The sequence below is a fragment of the Saccopteryx leptura genome, chromosome 9 (genome assembly GCF_036850995.1).
Source record: "Saccopteryx leptura isolate mSacLep1 chromosome 9, mSacLep1_pri_phased_curated, whole genome shotgun sequence".
In the NCBI taxonomy this organism is placed as follows: Eukaryota; Metazoa; Chordata; class Mammalia; order Chiroptera; family Emballonuridae; genus Saccopteryx; species Saccopteryx leptura.
In genome coordinates, this window is record NC_089511.1 from 88,525,458 (window position 1) to 88,549,139 (window position 23,682).

The following is a 23,682-nucleotide window of genomic DNA, read 5'->3' on the forward strand; positions in this document are numbered from 1 at the left end:
GCCAGGGCACATAGGAGAGCCGCCCATTTGCTTCTCCACCCCTCTGCCGCGCCTTCCTCTCTGTCTCTCTCTTCCCCTCCCGCAGCCAAGGCTCCATTGGAGCAAAGATGGCCCAGGCGCTGGGGATGGCTCTGTGGCCTCTGCCCCAGGCGCTAGAGTGGCTCTGGTCACAACATGGCGACACCCAGGATGGGCAGAGCATCGCCCCCTGGTGGGCAGAGCGTCGCCCCATGGTGGGCGTGCCGGGTGGATCCCGGTCGGGCGCATGCGGGAGTCTGTCTGACTGTCTCTCCCTGTTTCCAGCTTCAGAAAAATGCAAAAAAAAAAAAAAAAAAAGATCGCAGAGAAAATTCCTCCTGTTCCACAGGTGAATTTAACTAATTATGTGGGGTAAAAATTAACTAGATCTTTCTGAAGGAAATCTAGTATGATCTATGAGGGGGAGAGTGTCAGTAAGCCAGGAGAGATTAAGGTGTTTCCTTTCACTGTTAGCAAGAGGCAGCCAAACTATATAGAAACCAGTCTGTTATAAGAAAAATATACCTGCTCCATTTCACCCTTTGGCTCTCTGACCAGCACGGCAGTCGGCAAGAACAAGAGCCTTATGGAAGGCAACAAGAAAGGGAGCCAAGAAAGTGGTTGATCCACTTTCTAAGAGTTATTAGTATGATGTTAAAGGACCAGCTTTGGTCATTATTAGAAACCCTGGAAAAACACTGGTCATGAGAATGCAAGGAATCAAAATTGTACCTGATGGTCTCAAGGTTCATGTTTCTGAAGTGAGCCTAGCTGATCTACAATATGATGAAGTTGCATTTAGAAAATTCAAGCTAATTACTGAGGATATTCAGAACAAAAAATGCCTAATTTCTATGGCATGGAAGTTACTCATGAGAAAATGTGCTCCCCATGATTAAAAATGGTAGACCATGACTGAAGCTCACGATGTCAAGACTACCCACGGTTATTTGCTTCATCTATTCCGTTGGTTTTACTAAAAAACTCAATAACCAGATTCAGAAGACCTCTTATGCTCAATATCAATAGGTGCGCCAGATCTAGGAGATGATGATAGAAATCGTGACCTGAGAGGTGCAGACAAATGACCTTGAAGAAGTGGCCAGTAGGTTGGTCCCAGAGAGCCCTGGGAAAGACACAGAAAGGCTTGCCAACCTGTGTACCTGCCGCACAATGTCTCTGCTGCAAAGTCAAATGTGGAAGAAGCCCAAGTGTGAACTGGAAAAACTCAAGGCAGCAGTTACAGAAAAGCTACTGGGAGATGAGAAAGGTTTTAAAGTTGAATGAGTTGATGACTATAAACCACAGGCCAAGAATCTATTTAAAATTCATACTTAATGATAAGAAAAAATCTTATTTGTGGGGATAAAACCTGCTCTACTTCAATATATCTTTAAAATGCTTTAAAAGTTCATAAAGAATGAAAGGAAAAGCTTTTCTTAAAAGAGCTTTCTATAATAATAATAAAAAAAGCACAGAAGGAATAGCTCTCCTGAGGTTGGGGTGGGGAGTGGGAGGTGTGCAGGGGCAGGAGCAATTCTGGGTTGAGTTTTGTTGGTGGGGGCAGGAAAGGAGACTAAAATTACTCTCTTAGAAAATCTGCCACCCCTCCCTTTTTTATGCTTCCATCCGGGTACTTTTGAAATTATATAAAGAAACAAAATAACGGTACAAATACACAAAATAATGGTACAAATCGTTTCAGAAAAGATCTTAATAAAATGTTGCTAAAATCACCATGTGCCGAGGCATGCAGTATCAATCATCCATATTCTAGTGAACCTCCCCACCAAGAGCCACCGTTAGTCCCCAGCACAAATTCTGTAGCTAGAACAATTATGAGATTTTACTAAATGTTTAAAAAATATAATAACTGGAGAATATTAAGAGTAATGGCTATGGTTACCTACAGAGTGAAAGGAAAGCTGGGTGTAAGCATGTCTTTAAGCAGTTCCTAGGGAAGAGAGATGCTAGGACAGTGGTGGGCAGGGCAATGTGTGGGTACAGAAAGAAGAGGAGTGAGACAGCAAGGTTTGTCTGGGAAATGTAAAGTGCCCAAGGGGTGCACCAGACTGAAAAACTGGAGAAGCAGTTTTAAGTTTGGGGTCTTATAGCAGTAAACATAGTCATTATTCCCTAAATGATGGTGAGTAAGAAGGACTGGTAAGAGGAGTCAGTCATATGTGCTCTTAAGGAAGCAGCTATGGTGGCAGTGTGCAAAACTGCAGGAATGGAGAGCCAAGAGAGCAGGAAGGACAGGTAGACCTGCAAGAACACTGCAGGCACCAGACGCCTGGTAGGCAATGGAAAATGACCCTTCACCACAAAGCAGTATTCACTATAAACAACTATCTACTTTCTTGTCTCTCTTCCACTTAACACACTGGGCAAACCAATCTGCTTCACGTTTTGTGGTACCAGTTTGCTTTTTTGGGTTAATCATAATGATCCCCAAGGCAACAAAAACATCTGGCTCTATTAACTCACAACATTCCCCACAACAAAGAGACCTTATCTTCTCTTTAGAGACAGCGAGAAAATGAACAGGAAAGATGCCACAGATAAACCACATGAGGTAATAAAACAAGTTAATTTCAAGAACCATTATTTAAGAAAGAACATGACTGAAACTAGGATGAGTAAAGGGTGAGCTGAGGAGATTCACAGAAAGGGAATGAAGATCTTTCAGGACCCCCAGAGCTATGATGAGAAGAAGTGTGTTCTTGATCCTAAAAGCAGTGGTGCCACCAAGGACCACCACGATGTGGGCTAGTGTACATGCAGATCACAGCCTTGACTGCAGTGTAAACAGGGAAAAGACAGACAAATGGCTCCAGGGACGTGGGGAGAGGCGATGCATACAACTCGGCAGTGAAAACAAATAGTGCTGGTGGCTGCACAGACCCCAGAGGGAGTGTCCCTCCTGACAGAGCCCTTCCTCTTCCTGGCTCAGAGAGAGACGCGAACCTTCCCACCACACAATACAGCTCTACTGTGTCGCCTCCCGAATGTCCTGGCTCCTAAAAATACCTCCCTTTCATTTTAAACTCTGAGTCTTCCCCTGGTACCTTCCCTTAAAAAATAAAAAAAAAGAAAACAAACCCAAGAACTCCATGTGTCCCCCATTTTAAAATAAACTGTCCCAAAGGCCAGAACCATCCACTTCTGTGCTTTCTTGGCACAAAGCTGTGTGGACACTCATACTTCCTGTAGTTAAATCACAATGATCTAAATCTTACACAGCCCCATTTTTCTGGCCAGTGAGTAGTTCAAATGAAAGCATGCGAGTCACACTGGCCAAGATGAAGAGGAGTCTGCTTGATATAGCTGGTAGAAAGGGGTCGAGGGGAAAAGCACTGCACTTACAGGAATCTATAGGAAGAGGCCACCTCTTTCTGCCAGCACAGGGCCGTAAGGCGAGCTCGCAGAGGCAGCGTGCAGGGGACAGTGGAGTTTAGCGACAGATCTGAGTCCTGGACATCACTAAGGCTGCACTTCTGCACTGAAGCCAGCTGAGCACAGGCTCTACATTATGCTCTCTTCACCCAAAGGCATTTGAACCCATTCATCATCCATTAGTCAAGAATTTTCTTACTAACCAAATATACTCTTACTTTGGTATGTCCTTTGACAAATTCACCAAATACTCAAAATAGTCACAGGAATGTGACATAGAGCATAGGGAATATAGTCAATAACAACGTGCTAACTGTCTGGTGCCAGGTGGGCACTGGAAATACTGGAACACTTAGTAAAGTATGTGACTGTCTAACCACTGTGCACTTGAAACTAATACAAAATAATACTGAATGTAAACCAGAATGGAAAAATCCTTAAAAGTTCACCAAATATATGAAAGTTTTAAACACTAAGGCAATGTCATAATAGAATCTTTTTAGCACATATAAAAGCAACAACAAACTGTTACTTACTGGACTCTCCTGACAGAGACAGCCTAGCAGCAGAGCTGTGTAAGAGGCCACAATGCAGTCCTCCATGTGTTTGCCAGCATGCTGAAGGGCTGAGAATAAACAAGAAACAGTAACAGCGTATCAACAAATAAAAACCCAAGAAACTAACAACTCTGTTAGTTATCTTTCTTCAAAATGTTAAATATTGGTAAACGACGCTATAAAAATGGGATATCCACACAAATTAACGAAAAAAGTCACTCAAATGGAAGCTATAAGGTAATAGAAGATCACATAAGAGCTAAAACCATAAAACCCTTAGAAGAAAACACAAGACTAAATTTTGTTACATTAAGAATGGTTTCTTAGATATAATATTATAATCAGAAATGACAAAATAACCAGCAATAGCAGCTAAAACTTAGAGCAGTGACCCACAGGTTGAGAACCGCTGCCTTAAGTGCTGCTGCTGGTAGGAAATTAAAATGGTGAAGCCACTTTGGAAAACAATTTGGCAGTTCCTTAAAATATTAACCATAGAATTAACAAATAATCCAGCAATTCCATACTTGGGTATATACTCAAGAGAACTGAAAATATATGGTCACACAAAAACTTTTACATGAATATTCACAGCAGCATTATTCGTAACAGCCAAAGGTAGACACAAACCCAAATGTCCATCAACTGATGACTAAACAAAATGTGGTATATATTATACGTACAATGAACTATTACTTGGCTATAAAAGTCAAGAACTGGCATATGCTCTAAGATGATGAATACCGAACACATTAGGCTAAGTGAAAGAAGCCAGTGACAAAGGGCCATATTGTATTATTCCAGAAGACACAAACCCAGAGACCCAAGTGGGTTGGTAATTTCTGCTATGGAAAGGAGAATAAGGGGTAGTGGCTGTTCATGGGGTTTCTTTTGGGGATGAAGAAAATGTTCTGAAGTTAGTGGTGATGACTGTATAACCTTGTAAATATACTGAAAAGTACTCAATTGTTTACTTTAAAAGGATGAATTGAACTTGTTTATGAGGTGAATTTGATGTTGACATCAGGATATGACTGCATTTGGACATAGCGTGTTTAATGAAAAAGGCAGCCAATTTAAATGAGGTCATAAGGGTAGGCCCTAATCTGACTATTGTCCACATAAGGAGAGATTAGAAAAACAACGCACAGACAACAGATATGGAGAGACACAGGGTAAAGCGGTCATCTACAAGCCAAAGGGGAGGTTTCAGCAGACGCCACCCTGATGCCACCTGACCCTCTGGGACCAAGAGGAAATACATTCTGTTGCTGAAGCCTCTCAGTCTATGGTACTTTGTTATGGCAGCCCTAGCATGTTGATACTTATCCAAATTAGGCTAGTTAAAATTACTGCCAAGCAACCAAAAACATCATGCCAAAGAAAAAAGCAAAACTAAGTAAATGTGAAAACCAAGTTCTTACAGTATCAGAACTACTAACATTAGATTTGGGGAGCAGTGGGCATAAGAGAAAGACTAGACTCAGAATCACACATTGTTGGCGCCTGATTCCTAGCTGAGTGAGGATAACTTTATTACTTAAATTATATCACTTGAGCGACATGAAATTAAAAATGGCTGTTTTACAGAACTTACATGCATCAAGTATCAGTTCCTAATACAGTAGATACTGTCTGATTAGTGAAGACATTACCTTCAGTATATTCCTTACTGTGTTCTCCACCAACTACATACCATCTGAAAACAATGACTATAGTTCACCACAATAGATCTCAGTTTATAAAATGAGGCTGATAAAAGAATCTCAAATTTTAAAAACTGTAACAGTTTAGGGTCATTGTTCAGCTGCTTCTCCTTACAGGTAAAGGTAAGTAAGGCCGGGCCAGCAAGGAAAGTCAGATCTTGCCTGCACTGCACAGGTGCCTCCTCACTGCCAGGAAGCTAGGGAAGAACTCCTTTGGGCACTGAGGTATCAAAGCTTGTGTGCACTGAACTACAGAGACCATAAAACATTAAATAAAAGATTATGACAATACAGAAATTAAGACTGACCCGGTGGTGGCGTAGTGGATAGAGTGTTGAACTGGGATGCGGAGGACCCATGTTCGAGACCCCGAGATCGCCAGCTTGAGCGCAGGCTCATCTGGTTTGAGCAAGGCTCACCAGCTTGGGCCCAAGGTCACTGGCTGGAGCAAGGGGTTACTCGGTCTGCTGTAGCCTCCCAGTCAAGGTACATATGAGAAAGCAATCAATGAACAACTAAGGCGTCGCAATGAAAAACTGATGATTGATGCTTCTTATCTCTCTCCGTTCCTGTCTGTCTGTCCCTATCTATCCCTCCCTCTGACTGTCACTGTAAAAAATAAAAAATTTTTTTAATTAACTAAAGGTATGGTCTAAAGAAAAAAAGTAAGCAATTATTTTCAATTTGAATATACCACTCAAAATAAACATACCTTTATTGAGGTCAAGTTCTTCATCATCGTCCTCCTTCTTATGTTTCTCTTCTGTACCATCAGTCCTTTCAGTTGATACCCACTGTATTTCTCCACTTGTTTCTTGCCACTCTCCACTCTTATCATGCTGAGTGGTGGGAGCATCTTTGATCAACTCATCTGTTTTACTTTCTGCCAATTGGGCTGCTCGCTCTCGTTCAAGGAATAGCTGACAAAAAATATTTTTGAATATCATTAAAAAGAGATCACAACCAACATATATGTACCCAAATACAAAGTTCTGAGGAGGGGATAGTGAGGCAGTGCCTCGACTGGGATCCATCTGGCATGCCCACTAGGGGGCAATGCTCTTCCCATCTAGGGTGTTGCTCTATTGCAACCGGAGCCAATCTAGTGCCTGAGGCGGAGGCCATGCAGCTGTCCTCAGTGCCCTGGCCAACTTTGCTCCAATGAAGCCCTGGCTGTGGGAGGGGAAGAGAGAGATAAAGAAGACAGGGAAGGGGCCCTGGCTGGTTGGCTCAGTGATAGAGCGTCGGCTTGGCATGGAGCCCTGGGTTCGATTCCCGGCCAGGGCACACAGGAGAAGCACCCATCTGCTTCTCCAACCCTCCCCCTCTCCTTCCTCTCTGTCTCTCTCTTCCCCTCCCGCAGCCGAGGCTCCATTGGAGCAAAGATGGCCCGGGTACTGAGGATGGCTCTGTGGCCTCTGCCTCAGGCACTAGAATGGCTCTGGATGCAACAGAGCGACGCCCCAGAGGGGCAGAGCATCACCCCCTGGTGGGCATGCCGGGTGCATGCGGGAGTCTGTCTGACTGCCTCCGTTTCCAGCTTTGGAAAAAATGAAAAAAAATAAAAAAAAAGAAGACAGGGAAGGGTAGATAAGCAGATGGTCACTTCTCCTGTGTGTCCTAACCAGAAATCAAACCTGGGACGTCCATACACTGGGCTGATTTTCTACCCACTGAGGCACTGGCCAGGGCCAAGTTGTATTTCTAAATATCACTAACCCTATGAATCATGTTGTCTGATAAAAAGGTTAAGTATGAATAATATGAATAAAAGCCCTTGCTCGAATTGACCATCCTTGCTCTATAGTCTATGAAGGCCAAAATAAAAAAGCATAAATGCTGCTGGGATTCAGTCAATCAAATTAAAAGTATCTACTAATGATAAAGGCATTCTGTCTGTAAGAATGATAGTCTCAACACTTTCCTTTAATTTGGATAATACTGACAAAAAACTCAAACAAAAATTCAAGTAAAACACCCACAAACTTGAATAAAATTTTTAAGACCCAAGCAGAATAAATGAATTAACTGAAAAGAAAGAACAACACTGAATAAAACTACGTAATACTGGGCAAAAGCAACATGGTATCTTAAAAAAAAGAAAAAAAAAAAGAGCAAAATAAACAAAAACCAGTAAAAAGCAAAATGTCTCAGAGAAAAGACCCAGAACTGGAACTCAACTAATCTTACTAAAAGTGGAAGGGCAATTGTCACTGGAAGTACACAGTGAAAACTCTAAAAGTCAAAAGAGCATACACTAAACTCCTTTCTCCACTTTATTTTCCCTGGGGTGGTACCATGCTGAACATACAAAAAGTATTTAACTTACTAATCCGATTTGGGAAAACCCCCGAGTTACTAAAGACAACTAACTGATCTCAAAGTTTTGCTTAGTATTATATATAGAAAAGTATTATATAAAATTTAATACCATGCCTGACCAGGCGGTGGCGCAGTGGATAGAGCATCGGACTGGGATGCAGAGGACCCAGGTTCAAGACCCCGAGGTCGCCAACTTGAGCACGGGCTCATCTGGCTTGAGCAAACAGCTCACCAGCTTGGACCCAAGGTCGATGGCTCCAGCAAGGGGTTACTCGGTCTGCTGTAGTCCCACGGTCAAGGCACATACGAGAATGCAATCAATGAACAACTAAGGTGTTGCAACGAAAAACTGATGATTGATGCTTCTCATCTCTCTCTGTTCCTGTCTGTCTGTCCCTATCTATCCCTCTCTCTGACTCTCTCTCTGTCCCTGTTTAAAAAAAAAAAATTACTATCGTTAAAAAAATAAAATTTAGCCTGACCAGGCGGTGGCGCAATAGATAGAGCATTGGACTGGGATGTTGAAGGACCCAGGTTCGAGACCTCGAGGTCACCAGCTTGAGCGCGGGCTCATCTGGCTTGAGCAAAAACTCACCAGCTTGGACCCAGGGTTGCTGGCTCCAGCAAGGGGTTACTCGGTCTGCTGAAGGCCCGCAGTCAAGGCACATATGAGAAAGCAATCAATGAACAACTAAGAAGTCGCAACGCGCAACGAAAAACTAATGATTGATGCTTCTCATCTGTCTCCATTCCTGTCTGTCTGTCCCTGTCTATCCCTCTGACTCTCTCTCTGTCTCTGTAAAAAATAAAAAATAGAAATAAAAAAATTATAAAAAATAAAAATAAAATTTAAGTATTTTATATAAAGCAGATTTTTTTTTCCCATTGATTGGGGAAGGGAGGGAAGAAGCATCAACTCTCTATTCTACTTAGTTGTTCCATTTAGTTGTGTAATCATTTATTGCTTCTCATGTGTGCCATGACTAGGGATGAAATCCACAACACTGGTGAGCTGGGTCAATACTTCATCCACTGAGCAACCTGGCCAAGGCTAAAAAGCAGTATTTTGTAAAATTGGTTTGAGAATCCCTAAGGATCCCCAAGTTCCTTTCTGGTATTCTAGAGGTCACAACTGAGTTCATAATTATATTAACAGATCAAATGACTTCTTTCATTTTAACATGACCGTACAGCAGTTTCTAGAACACACGCACCATGTGATTGGTTATACTATTGCTCAAACGGTTAGTGGAATGGATGCCTGTGTTTCACAACTGTCTCAGTTTTCATTTCTAATTCAGTAAGTATGGAAAGATAGACCACACATAGCAAAAGATCTTTGGAGTCTCCAATAATATTTAAGTATAAGAAAGTCTTGAGGTCAAAATGTCTGAGATGAGACTGAGGGGCTAACTAACTACAGTTCAGGAAAAGATCGAGTTGTTGTAGATGACTTTTTGAAGACATAGTTCAAGCACTGTTAGTTACAAAAAGGCCAAAAGGGTTAACAGGTAGACAGAGGCTTCAGAAACAATGTAAAGAATGGTTCATTTTCACTTCTGAATACATACATGCAAATACTGTCATTTAAGGAAATGACTGAGGCAGCTAGAACTATGAGACTGGCAAAAAGTAATAATTGTAAGGCCCACCATTGTCATAAAACAAGAACTCAGGTTTTTTTTGTGAAGTATAAATGGAAGGGAGAGGAAATGTATGTTTGGTGATTGGGGTGGGGTGAGTTAGGGACCACAACTTAATTTTTTTAAGATTTTATTTACTGATTTCAGAAACAGGAGAGGGAGAGAGGGAATGAAAGAGAGGGAGGGAAGAAGGGAAAAGGAGGCAGGGAGGGAGGAATAGAGTGAGAATGAGAGTGAGAAGGGAGGAGAGGAGCGGGAAGCATTAACTCGCTGCTTCTCCTATGTGCCTTGACAGGGCAAGCCCAGGACTTTGAACTGGCGACCTCAGCATTCCGGGTCAATGCTTTATTCACTGCACCACCACAGCCCAGGCTCAATTTCAAATATACTGACACAATTCCCAGACATACTTCAAAAAGTATAGCCCAATATTTAGGTACACATAGTTTCAGGAACATATCAAACTATTAGGTAAATGCTGGAGGACTTACACTGGATGAGATGGTGCTGGAGATTGAATCCTAATTTGTTATCTATTTTTGACTCATAAACAAATATGTCTTGTTAATGCTTTTTGCTAACAATGCCTAAGTGATTACAATAGTTAAAGACAGTCCGCAGAGTAAAAATAAGGAAGCATATTCATTCTAACCCAGTGCACCTCTCACTGAACTGGTGAGAACAGAATGAGAGTGAGCAAAGGGGGGGAGGGGGTGAAAGGAGAGAGGAGGGGAGGGGAAGAGAAGGTGCAACTGATGAGAGAAAGACAGGAACATCGATCTGCTCCTTTATGTGCCCTGATCGGCATCGAACCAGCAACCCCTGTGCTTCCGGATGATGCTCTCTAACCAACAAGACTCTATCCAGCCAAGGCTGTTGCTTACCTGCACTAAAGCCTGAACAGCATGAACTTGTCCAGCTATCCTTAAACTATCATCTCCTTCTCCACTACAGAAGGAAGAATCAAAAGAACACGACGTCTCCATGTTGACAAGACAGTGCCGATTCCGAGCGCTATACTCTACTAGGTTTATCAGCAAACCTAGGCCCTACAAAAATTAAAACATGCATATTACTACAGGTGACAATTAAAAGCAAATGAACACAATATACGTAACTTTTATTGGCAAAAAGAAACTAATCAGTGTCCTACCATCCACAAAATGGTTAAAAACTAGTATGTAAGGTAATGTTCTTCCCAAAGAATTTTACCACTTTTCAAAATCACCACTTCCAGTTCTTATATTTATTATTTGTATATAAAGTCCTCCACATCTCACTTTTGTACAGTAAGATCATGTTCATAAGGAGTCTACTGAAAACCACAATATTGCAAACGATCAGTTCTAACCCCAAAGCTAGGATAAAGCTTTTATTGTCAATCAAGTATTTAATGAATCAAATACTCATTTCTGAAACAGTCACATCGACTCACCAGCACTCGAATATCAAATCTCTGCTCCTGAGGTAGGTATTTTGGAACCTGAAGCACACAGCTCATTGCTGTGCCAATCAAGCCATCTTGTTCTCCTGTTTTGGTGCTGCCCCACTCTAAAATAGAAAGTATGAGTGTGAAAATTACTGATTCTTCTTTGTGACAACAATAAGCAATATATTAACAAGAACATTAAAAGTTAAAAATGTGTAACTATTTCTTTACTGAAATACATTGTTGATTGTAGTATTGCCAAGCCAAGCTACTAGGCTGGTTCTAAAAACTAAAAGCAGTTAAATCTATACATGTATAAGTGAATTACATGATAGTAATTTTTAAAAAAATCACTACATCAAGAAGAAACAAGGGAAATAACTTGTTTTTACATGTAAATATACAATCCTTCCCTGAACATATATGCAGAAACACTACTTACCATTATCATTGGTTAAATTAAGCAGCACCCCAATGATGGCCCGCATGCAGTCTTCCACTGCTTTGCCCACGTGGTTAGTTACGCTCTGCTGAGGCAGAGGCGTGCTATCAGAGAAACATATACTGTTCTCAGCACGGTTATACCGCTGAATCAATTCTTCACAATGCTGCAATGCTCTTAAGAGAAAACAAAATGTAGACTATTATGCTGAACAACAATATACTAAAAATTTCTACTTCACTGAACCTTAATGTTTCAAATCTGTCATAAATGCTGCGAAATTATTTTTCTGTTCCCAAAGTTATAATGTATTGACTATTCAATCATGTACCAAGTACCATATTTCCCCATGTACAAGACATACCCTTTTTAGAAAAATTTGGGGTTTAAAAACTAAGTGCGTCTTATACAGTGGTTGTGACATTTCAAATGTCATAGATGGAACTGAGGACGAGGCAATATATAAAGACAGTGATTCGTCATCAGACATCAGACACAGATGAGGACTAGCTAATGGATGGGAGTTTTGACAGTGATGAGTTGTATGAATTTTATGATGAATAAAACTTGAGTTCAATAACTTTATATAATAGATTTTTTTAAAGTTTCAGGCCCCCAAATTAAAGTGTGTCTTATACATGAGATTGTCTTATACATGGGGAAATATGGTATGTCTGGTATCACACTAGCTGCTACATTTGACTTATTTTAAGTAATTTTGATAATTAAAATTTTCCCAGACCTAATTAAACTCAATACAGAAGTTTTATTCTGTCGACCTACAGCTGTCCCCCATTTGACCAATCTCTCCAACACAACTGAATTACCTACCATAACCCCTCCCCAAACAGGCTAAAATTTTAAAGAGCTAACACTAGACACTTCTGAACTTCATTTAGATGTTTTTCATTCAGAATGCATGCTCTTAGCAGGTAGATAATATTATTTATATTAATACTGCCTAATAACCTTGTTGTATATATGGGTATTAAACGCTTCATAAACATTAGAGCAAATGACAGGAGGTCATTTAACTGATATGTCTCCTGGCACACATCAAGGTCTCAGCTGCACTCAAGGACTCTCAAGATGCTACCCAAAATAACAGGAAAATGTAATGCTTAAGCAGGTCTGGTATTTCCGAAGACTCTCCTTAAATCACCAAGTCCATTAAAAAAAGTCTTGGAGAGATGATATAAACTGACTCTGTCAGCTGATTTGTCAAGTAGTGTACACTATACGAAACCCTTAATACCTGCATTTATCGGTGTTTTACGAAAATGTTTAAAAAACCAGGTGAGTGATCTTTCACAAATATCCAACTCGGATCACTACTGCTACTTCTAAGACATTTGATGCAAAGTTCCTAGTTACAACAAAAAAGCTAAAACCTGTCACAGTAAACACCTCATTTTAGAAAGTACTTGTCAGGAGTCATAAAATATACAAGAGATATTTTAAAGATAAGAAACAAATTTAACTTGCAAGAATACTCCGGTAAGAAAGGATTAAACAGTAAAAAAAAAAAAAAGCTAGAATACATGCTTTGATGGTACCAAGAGATACAAAATTTGCAAAATACAAGACAAAAGAGATGGAGGGGAAATTTACAGATTAATAGAATCTATTAAAGCATCGAACTAGGACACAGAGGACCCAGGTTTGAAACCCCAAGTTTGCAGGCTTGAGCGCAAGCTCATTTGGTTTGAGCACAGCTCACCACCTTGCACCCAAAGTCGCTGGCTTGAGCAAAGGGTTACTCGGTCTGCTGTAACCCCCCCTCCCCTCCCCCCCAGTCAAGGCACATATGAGAAAGCAAACAATGAACAACTAAGGAGAGGTGCCGCAAGGAAGAACTGAAGCTTCTCATCTCTCTCCCTGTCTGTCCGTCCCTCTGTCTCTGTAACCAAAAAAATGAAAATAAAAATTATCTATTAGAGCCCTGGTCAGTGGCTTCAGGGGATAAAGTGTTGGCCCAGTGTATGTACATCCCAGATTCAATTCCCAGTCAGGGCACATAGGAGAAGTGACCATCTGCTTCTCTCCTCCTCCTCTATCTCCCTTTCTTTCCCTCTTCCCCTCCCATAGCCAGTGGTTCAACTGTTTCGAGAAATTTAGTGCTCCAGGCACTAAGGATGGCTTGGTTGGTACAAGTGCCACAGCCCCAGGTGCTAAAAATAGCTCGGTTGATTCGAGCATCAGACCAAGACAGGGGTTGCCAGGTGAATCCTGGTCGGGGAGCATGTGAGAGTCTGTCTATCTCCTCTCCTCTCACCTAAAAATAAAATAAACAACAAAAACTGGTGTGCCACAAGACTTAAAAAAAATTATTAGAAAGTACACACTACTACAAATTTGAGACCTGGAAATTAAAAATTGGACATATAATATTAAGTAATTAATAAATTATAGAGTATGAAAATAGTAACATGGTAAAGATTATGCAGCCAAAGACTAAGTTGGGATCATAGTACAGGTCTAGTGTTGTCTCACGGACATAATTTTTCACTGGCCAGTCTCCAAATTCCCACACAGAATTGGGAATGGTGATACTGTATAGCTTGGGGGAATTTAATATATCTACAGTAACTAAAAAAAAAGAAAAAGAAAATAGTAACATGGTAATATTAAGAGTCATCTTTTATATACTCAAGTACTTACAAATAAAATGATATGAAATCTGTAGTTTGCTTCAAGATAATATAGAATGACGAATGGATAGGGTTACAGATGGAAACAAGACTAGTCATGATTCATGATTATTCAAGCTGAACGATGTGTACATCTGAGTTTATTATAGTATTTTATCGCCTTCTGTCGTGTTTGAAATTCTCCAAAATAAGAGGTTAAAAAAAGATAAACTTGAGACAGGTAGTGAGTAGGCCTTTCATATTATACTAAGAACTTTAGACATATGCAAAAACAGTAAGGAATCATGGAGATTTGGAGTTTGGGATTATTTTAATAAAGCAGAGGCTTGTGGAAGGTTAACCTCCTGTGGTACTGTACTAGACAGACTAGACGCCAGACAACTAGGGCAGAGCTATCAATAATTAGGATAAAGATATTAAAAAGAGGCACTAGCATTAGCTGAGGTGACACCATTAGACTAATGTCATGGAAATTAAGCTGAGAATGTGTGCACTGGGGGAGGAAGAAATTACGTAAAGATCTGAGAAAACACTAACTTGCACTATGCTGTACCGCATCTGTATACAGAATTCGACAGAAGTATTGTATGAAGGCAGGTGATACAATTGTATTTCCTTTATGGTCAATCCAAATGCTTTAATAAAAAGTGATATTTCAGAAAAACTTACTTGGCTGATGAAACAATAAGCTGTGAATCTTTATATGCTATCAAATAGCTCTGATTCTCTGGATTATGCACTGTTACCTAAAAGGAAAAATTGTGAAATGATTATGGCAATCTGCAATTTTCATTCATTCACACATATAACATGCTATGCTTAGTCTAAAAGACATAATAAAGATGAGAAGATTCAGCCCTTGTCACATAAGGAGTAACAACCCACATGTTCCAGATTTAAAATAATAGAGCTATCACTTTATTACAAAATTAAAATATCGAGAGGAGAGACAAGATGGCACTGGAGTAGGTGGATGTACCAACACCTACCTCCCAGAACCAAAGTGGATTACAAACTAATTTTATGAACTATCATCTGGAAAAACCAACTTTGGTCTAAACTAAGAGGACTCTTCAACCAAAGAACGCTGAAGAAGCCACACAGAGACTGGTAGGAAAAGCGGAAACGGGGAAATGCGGAGAGGGCTGCCCAGCTCCCCGGAGCAACGGCAGCAGGGAGAGACTCACGTGGCGGAAAGTGAGTTTAGCAGAGGGGGAAGGGTCCTGAGCCCCAGGAACAAAGCCCCAGCCTGCAGCCACAGAGCCCAGAAGAGGTGTAAGGAGAGCATTTAGCTGGAAAAAAGTCGGGATACTGTTTGTGAGAAAGAGTCTGATTTCTCAGACCCAGGATCCTTCTTAAAGGGACCACGTAGAACATCTCTCTCATAACCACCCACCCGGGGCTCCTGGGGACAGGGGGAGAGAGGAGCGGACCAGAGTAACAGGAAGAGAGTGTAATCTAGGAGGCACAGGGAGAAGCATTTTGGGAGATAGCCACCCTAACCCCTGGGACGAGTCACTCCCCAAAGCTGAAGTGAATATTTCCCCCGGAAACAGCAATACCAGCAAAGGGAAGCAGGAGAGCAGCCAAACAAGCTCCCCTGCGGCACTGAGAGCAGAGTCGCATAGAAGGAGGGAGCTTTTGGGTCTACAGTAGTGAGTCTTAGGGTCCGAGCTGCAACGCCCCCACCCACGCGGCTGAGGGGCGCAGGAGGACGGGCGGCAGAGGGAGACAAAAGCACGGTTCTGCTAGCAGGGGCGGAAACCAGCTGGCCACCACTGGGCTCAGGTGTGAGCTCAATCTTGCCCGGCTGGGGAGAAGGGGGCGTGCAAAAGCGGTCAAGCTCAGCTGCCGGTGGCCTGTAATCCAGCCTGCAGGGAAAAGGGCAGGAACCCCAGAAAGGGTGGAGACCAGCCCCTGAGCAAGGGCAGAGGAGCACAGCCTTGCCCCGCCCGTGCAACCCAGGCTTGCGGTCTGACTTGGTAGCCGGCTCCTCCCGCGGGGGTGGAACCAAAAGCCCAGAAGAGGCGGAGTTCCGCTACTGAGCTGAGCTTGGGCACGCAGTCCTGCCTGGCAGTAGAGCCAAGGCTAGCAGCTGTTCCTTAAGTGGGCTCCTCCTGCAAGGGCAGGGCGAAAGCCCGGAAACAGGCGGAGACCCGCAGCTGAGCAAAGGTGCTCGCCAGTGCCCTCAGGACCGAGCATAACATCACACATGGGGGTGGGACAAAGGCCAAGGCCACCAACGCTTGTGCACCCGAGCACGTGATCACAGCCACTCCCGTGAAGAGAAAATGCGGAGGCAGAGAAATACAACACAAATAAACCAAGAGAAATCCCCAGAAAAGGACCTAAGTGAATCAGATATAACCAAATTACCAGATGCAAAGTTTAAAATAACGATTGTTAGGATGCTCAAAGATATCAGAACAACCATAGATGGCCATTACGAAAACCTAAATAAAGAGATAAATATAAAAAAGGACATTGAAATAATAAAAAAGAATCAGAAATGACAAATACAATATCTGAAATAAAGAATACAATGGAAGGAATTAAAAGCAGGATAGATGAAGCAGAGAATCGAATCAGTGAATCAGAGGACACAATAAGTAAAGGCACGGAAGCAGAACAGAAAAAAGAAAAGAGACTCAAAAAGTGAGGAAACTCTAAGAGAGCTCTGTGACAACATGAAGAAAAATAACATCTGCATCATAGGGGTTCCTGAAGAAGAAGAGAAAGAACGAGGGATAGAGACTTTGTTCAAACATATTATAGCGGAAAACTTCCCCCAATTAAGGCAGGAAAATATCACACATGTTCAGGAAGCACAGAGAACTCCATTAAGGAGAAACCCAAAGAAACCAACACCAAGACACATCATAATTAAAATACCAAAGCTAAATGATAAAGAGAAAATATTAAAAGCTGCTAGAGAAAAAAAGACTATCACCTACAAAGGAGCCCCCATAAGGATGACTTCAGACTTCTCAACAGAAACACTTGAGGCCAGAAGGGAATGGCAAGAAATATTCAAAATAATGCAGAACAAGAACCTACAACCAAGACTACTTTATCCAGCAAGGCTATCGTTTAAAATTGAAGGAGAAATAAAAAGCTTTACAGACAAAAAAACTCAAGGAATTCACTGCAACCAAACCAAGGCTGCAAGAAATGCTAAGGGACCTGATGTAAACAGATCAAAGGAAAAAAAGAATATGGCAAAAGAGGAATACAGTTTTAAAGAAAAAAAAATGGCAATAAACAAGTACATATCAGTAATAACCTTAAATGTTAATGGATTAAATGATCTGATCAAGAGACATAGGGCAGCTGTGTGGATAAGACAACAGGACTCATACATACGCTGTCTACAAGAGACACACCTTAAATCAAAAGACGCACACAGACTGAAGATAAAAGGATGGAAAAAAATATTTCACGCAAATGGAAATGAAAAAAAAGCTACGGTAGCAATACTTATATGACACAAAATGGACTTTAAAACCAAGACCATAGTTAGAGATAGAGAAGGTCACTACATAATGATAAAGGGAGAAATCTAAAAGGAAGATATAACCATTATAAATATCTACGCACCTAATATAGGAGCACCTAAATATATAAAGCAGACTTTGATGGACTTAAAGGGCGAGATCAACAGCAATACTATAATAGTAGGGGATTTCAATACCCCATTAACATCATTAGATAGATCCTCAAGAAAGGAAATCAACAAAGAAACAGCAGACTTAAAGGACATATTAGATCAACTTGATTTAATAGATATCTTCAGAACCTTAAACCCTAAAACAGCAGAATATACATTCTTTTCAAGCGCTCATGGTACATTCTCTAGAATAGACCACGTTAGGGCACAAAAGCGGTCTCAACAAATTTAAGAAGATTGAAATCATATCGAGCACTTTCTCTGATCATAATGGCATTAAACTAGAAATCAACCACAATAGAAAAATTGAAAAACATTCAAACACTTGGAAACTAAATAGCACGTTATTAAATAACGAATGGATTAGCACTGAGATCAAAGAAGAAATTAAAAAATTCCTAGAAACAAACGATAATGAGCATACATCAACTCAAAATTTATGGGACACAGCAAAAGCAGTCCTGAGAGGGAAGTTTATAGCATTACGGGCATACCTCAAGAAGCTAGAAAAAGCTCAAATAAACAACTTAACCCTGCATCTAAAAGAACTAAAAAAAGAACAGCAAGTAAAGCCCAGAGCTAGTAGAAGGAAGGAAATAATAAAGATCAGAGCAGAAATAAATGACATAGAGGCTAAAGAAACAATACAGAGGATCAATGAAACCAGGAGCTGGTTCTTTGAAAAGGTAAACAAGATCAATGAACCTTTAACAAGACTCACCAAGAAAAAAAGAGAGAGGACTCAAATAAATAAAATTAGAAACGAGAGTGGAGAAGTAACAACTGACACAACAGAAATACAAAATATTGTAAGAAAATACTATGAAGAACTCTACGCCAAAAAACTAGACAACCTAGATGAAATGGACAAATTCCTTGAATCATATAATCTTCCAAAAATCAACCTGGAAGAATCAGAAAACCTAAACAGACCAATTACAACAAATGAGATTGAAACATCTATCAAAAAACTCCCAAAAAAGAGAAGTCCTGGGCCTGATGGCTTCACAAGTGAATTCTACGAAATATTCAAAGAAGAACTAACTCCTATCCTTCTTAAGCTATTTCAAAAAATTCAAGAGGAAGGAAGACTTCCAAACTCCTTTTATGAGGCGAGCATAATTCTGATTCCAAAACTAGGCAAAGACAACACAAAGAAAGAAAATTATAGGCCAATATCCCTGATGAACTTAGATGCTAAAATCCTCAACAAAATATTAGCAAACTGGATCCAGCAATACATGAAAAAAATCATACACCATGATCAAGTCGGATTTATTCTTAGGAGGCAAGGCTGGTACAATATTCGCAAATCAATCAATGTGATTCATCACATAAACAAAAGGAAGGAGAAAAACCACATGATAATTTCAATAGATGCAGAAAAAGCATTTGATAAAGTCCAGCACCCATTCATGATCAAAACTCTCAGCAAAGTGGGAATACAGGGAACATACCTCAACATGATAAAGGCCATCTATGACAAACCCACAGCCAACATCATACTCAATGGGCAAAAATTAAAATCAATCCTCTTAAGATCAGGAACAAGGCAGGGGTGCCTCCTTTCAGCACTCTTATTCAACATCGTTCTGGAAGTCCTAGCCACAGCAATCAGACAAGAAAAAGAAATAAAAGGCATCCGAATTGGAAAAAAAGAAGTAAAACTATCATTATTTGCAGATGATATGATATTGTATATAGAAAACCCTAAAGTCTCAGTCAAAAAAATACTAGACCTGATCAAAGAATTTGGCAAGGTGGCAGGATATAAAACCAATACTCAGAAATCAGAGGCATTTTTATACACTAATAATGAACTGTCAGAAAGAGAAATCAAGGAATCAATCCCCTTTACCATTGCAACCAAAAAAATAAAGTACCTAGGAATAAATCTAACCAAGGAGATTAAAGACTTGTACTCAGAAAATTATAAAACATTGATAAAAGAAATCAAGGAAGATACCAATAAGTGGAGGCATATACCGTGCTCATGATTAGGAGAAATAAACATCATTAAAATGTCTATATTACCCAAAGCAATTTATAAATTCAATGCAATACCGATTAAAATACCGATGACTTACTTCAAAGATATAGAATCTATAAGATTCCTTATAGAAATTCCAAAAATTTATATGGAACCAAAAGAGAACACGAATAGCCTCAGCAATCTTGAAAAGGAAGAATAAAGCGGGAGGTATCATACTTCCGGATATCAAGTTATATTATAAGGCCATTGTACTCAAAACAGCATGGTACTGGCATAAGAACAGGCACATAGATCAATGGAACAGAACAGAGAACCCAGAATAAACCCATAGTTCTATGGACAACTGATATTTGTTTGACAAAGGAGGTGAGGAAATACAATGGAGTAAAGAGAGCTTCTTCAAAAAATGGTGTTGGGAAAATTGGACAGTTACCTGCAAAAAAATGAAACTAGACCACCAACTTACACCACTCACAAAAATAAACCCAAAATGGATAAAAGACTTAAATGTAAGCCGTGAAACCATAAGCATCTTAAAAGAAAACATAGGCAGTAAGCTCTCTGAAATCTCTCGCAGCAATATATTTGCTGATTTGTCTCCACAGGCAAGTGAAATAAAGACAGGATAAACAAATGGGACTTTATCAAACTAAAAAGCTTTTACACAGCTAAAGACAATAAGAACAGAATAAAAAGACAAACTGCACAATGGGAGAATATATTTTACATTGTGTCTGATAAGGGGTTAATAACCAAAATTTATAAAGAACTTGTAAAACTTAGTACCAGGAAGACAAACAATCCAATCCAAAAATGGGCAAAAGAAATGAATAGACACTTCTCCAAAGAGGACACACAGATGGCCAACAGGCATATGAAAAAATGTTCATCATCACTAATGATTAGAGAAATGCAAATTAAAACCACAATGAGATATCACCTCACACCAGTCAGAATGGCGCTCATCAATAAAACAACACAGAATAAGTGCTGGCGAGGATGTGGAGAAAAGGGAACCCTCCTGCACTGCTGGTAGGAATGCAGACTGGTGCAGCCACTGTGGAAAACAGTATGGAGATTCCTCAAGAAATTAAAAATCAAACTGCCTTTTGACCCAGCTATACCACTGTTAGGAATATACCCCAAGAACACCATAGCACTGTTTGAAAAGAAGAAATGCACCCCCATGTTTATAGCAGCATTGTTCACAATAGCAAAGATGTGGAAACAGCCCAAGTGTCTATCAGAGGATGAGTGGATTAAAAAGCTTTGGTATATATATACTATGGAATACTACTTAGCCATAAGAAATGATGACATAGGATCTTTTACAACAACATGGATGGGCCTTGATAACATTATACTGAGCGAAAGAAGTAAATCAGAAAAAACTATATGATCCCATACATAGGTGGGACATAAAGATGAGACTCAGAGACATGGACAACAGTGTTGGGGGTACAGGGTGGGGGGAGGAGAGGGAGGGGGTTGGGGGAAGGGAGGGGCACAAAGAGCATGGCTTTTCAGCATTTGCCATATTTCCCCTTTAATCTATAGACAGACAGCAAATATTTACTTATGGTGTTTCCACTATAAAGACTGCTGTCTTAGGGACAAATGCTGATGAACTATTTCAGCAGTTCCTCCTTCTTCAAAGACTTATATGTCAACATAGAGCTCCACGTTTCATAGGACATACTCAAGCTCACTCCATGCTTCCTGGAGCTTTAACACAAGGGAACGCCCTTTTTTATTTTTATTTTTGGTAGTATTATTTCTTTTATTTATTTATTTTTTGTATTTTTCTGAGGATGGAAATGGGGAGGCAGTCAGACAGACTCCCGCATGCGCCTGATCGGGATCCACCTGGCATGCCTACCAGGGGGGAATGCTCTGCCCATCTGGGGTGTTGCTCTGTTACAGCCAGAGCCATTCTAGCGACTGGGGGGGAGGCCATGGGGCCATCCTTAACTGCCTGGGGTGGCTTTGCTCTGGTGGAGCCTTGGCTGCGGGAGGGGAAGTGAGAGATGGAGAGGAGGGAGAGGGGGAGGGGTGGAGAAGTAGATGGGCGCTTCTCCTGGGTGCTCTGGCTAGGAATCGAACCCGGGAATCCAGCACACCAGGCCAATGACTCCTACGGGTCTACCATATCATGCTTTTTACTTAAAAAAAAAAAAAATTTTTACATTTCTTTTGAAGGCTGATGAACAGGAGACACCAAATCTCTTTTGCCTGCAAACTACTACCTTCTTTATTAGATCCAGCTACTAACACTGTTTTGTCTTTTTCCAAACAGCTCCAGATATACGGAAAAGATTTATATAGGCGGATGGGGATCCTCAAACCCCTCAGCAAGATCTTCTGAGCATGGCTTTTAAGATACCTAGAGGCAGAAAAAGCCCAATAGAGATCAGGGGAACTACCAGCTTTTAGGATACACCCTTAAAGGCTACAATGCCCCAAAGGGGTCTCATAGGACGCCATCTGGGTCCTGCTTCAATAGTGGAAAGGAAGGTCATTGAGCTAAAGCCTGCCAGGCTTACATGCCTCTGCTGTGAGGAAACAGGGACACTGGAAGGTAGGCTTCCCCCTCGCTCCTCTAAGGGAGGGTTCAGTCTCTTCCAGCCCTGCTCCAGCCACCTATGACCTAACCTTGCCCAGAATGCTGGGGTTTGCCACTGAAGGCTGAAGGTGCCCAGGGCCGTCGGCCCCATCTATGACACTGTGGACAAGCCTAGGGTATTTCTTCCAAGAAGCAGGTAAATTGATCTCATTTGCACAAGGGCCACTTAACTATGTTTTGCCTGGATAATCAGGTGTTTTATTCTTCCTTCAAAGATCTCTGTTGTGGGTGTTGATAGTCCTATTTTCTGCTGCTTTGCTTAATATATAGTGTTTCCTTTATCCCTCCTACCTCAATGTCCCACTCATTTTTCAGGCTGGGACCTACTCCTAATTTAGAGCTCTCTTTCCCCCTTTTGCCAACTTCTATTATGAATCTACCTTTGCCACCCAGCTTAGTGTTATCCCAAGGTTTTCTTTACCATGCCACAGTTGCAGAGCTTGAGGGAAAAGCAACCTGATCTCAATTCTCCAGGCAGAGGAGAACAGAAGCTCCATATCCACGCATGCTGCAAATGGCTTTTCCAGTCTACCTGAATCATTATCAGCTAGAAGCAGCAGTCATTGGGACTTGGACATGAGCTGCAAAATATAGAATGGTGACAACAATTCCAGTGCCATGCGGATTTTTCCTGGATGTGGACTTTTCCTGGACTCCTGCTCCCTGTGACAACTCCTAACAGACTGAACTGTGGTTGGGTTGCATTTTTCAGGGATTTCGCATGGTGATGGGGCCAATTTGGACTTGGTGAACAGGTGAAGGACACTACTCTTTTATGGATTCTTGCTGTACAGGCCAAGAGTTTGCTTAAAGGCTTTTAATCACTGTAAAAAAAAAAAAATAGAAGACTGGATAAAGAAGATGGGGCACATATACACCATAGTATACTATTCAGCTAGAAGAAACAATGACATCGGATCACTTACAGCAGAATGGTGGAACCTTGATAACATTATGCGGAAATAAGCGAATGAGAAAAAAACAAGAACTGCAGGAGTCCATACATTGGTGGGACATAAAAGCGAGACTAAGAGACATGGACAGGAGTGTGGTGGTTATGGGGGGTGGGGAGAGGGAAGGGGGGAGAGGGGGAAGGGGAGGGGGAAGGGGAGGGGGAAGGGGAGGGGGAGGGGTACAAAGAGAACTGGATAGAGGGTGACAGAGGACGATCTCTCTTTGGGTGATGGGTATGCAACAGAACTAAATGACAAGATAATGTGGAAATGTTTTCTTTG

General features: G+C 41.0%; 1 protein-coding gene and 1 pseudogene across 2 annotated transcripts in view; one reads left to right on the forward strand and one right to left on the reverse strand.

The window, feature by feature from the left end:
• The window catches only part of WAPL (WAPL cohesin release factor), a 103,085-nt gene that overhangs the window by 3,200 nt on the left and 76,203 nt on the right, over window positions 1-23,682 (reverse strand). For both annotated transcript variants that reach the window (XM_066348119.1, XM_066348118.1), the window contains exons 12-17: window positions 14,834-14,910; window positions 11,514-11,689; window positions 11,078-11,193; window positions 10,527-10,691; window positions 6,390-6,597; window positions 3,951-4,039 (exon numbers count right to left, since the gene is read on the reverse strand). In XM_066348119.1, the coding sequence (XP_066204216.1) occupies window positions 3,951-4,039; window positions 6,390-6,597; window positions 10,527-10,691; window positions 11,078-11,193; window positions 11,514-11,689; window positions 14,834-14,910 (831 nt within the window). The remainder of the gene's footprint in view (window positions 1-3,950; window positions 4,040-6,389; window positions 6,598-10,526; window positions 10,692-11,077; window positions 11,194-11,513; window positions 11,690-14,833; window positions 14,911-23,682) is intronic.
• On the forward strand, window positions 13,935-14,050 carry LOC136381638 (small nucleolar RNA SNORA23; annotated as a pseudogene).